The 335-nt window shown below is 48.1% G+C and overlaps 1 protein-coding gene across 1 annotated transcript in view; it reads left to right on the forward strand.

The window, feature by feature from the left end:
- LOC119594331 (serine/threonine-protein kinase Nek8-like) overlaps positions 1–335 on the forward strand; it is a 10,212-nt gene that overhangs the window by 1,173 nt on the left and 8,704 nt on the right. The window contains exon 4 of the mRNA XM_037943389.1: positions 151–304. Coding sequence (XP_037799317.1) covers positions 151–304 — 154 coding nt within the window. The remainder of the gene's footprint in view (positions 1–150; positions 305–335) is intronic.

The raw sequence follows: 335 nt of genomic DNA on the forward strand, positions 1-335 counted from the left end.
TTTTTGCAAGGTGAGGCATAGGGTGAGCTCAGAGAAAGGAGGAGGTGTATATATTCTTGTATGTTCCATTTGTATACATCAGCCATAAAAAAGAAAAATGAGAGAGAACAAAAGTCTCACACAACTTTCCTTCCCTAATTTGTATTGCAGACCCCTCCGTCTTTCGTCAGTGGGCACACGCACCCGTTCCTCGAGGGGGAGTGAGGACTCCACTGATAGAGAAAAAAATGAGGGTGAGAAGAAGGGAGTGAACGAGGAAACGAGGAGTGTCGACAAGGAGGTGGTGAAGCAACCCGCATTTTATGTTCACTGTGGCCCCCCGGGCCCACCCTTCA

The sequence above is a fragment of the Penaeus monodon genome, chromosome 33 (genome assembly GCF_015228065.2).
Source record: "Penaeus monodon isolate SGIC_2016 chromosome 33, NSTDA_Pmon_1, whole genome shotgun sequence".
NCBI classification, from domain to species: domain Eukaryota; kingdom Metazoa; phylum Arthropoda; class Malacostraca; order Decapoda; family Penaeidae; genus Penaeus; species Penaeus monodon.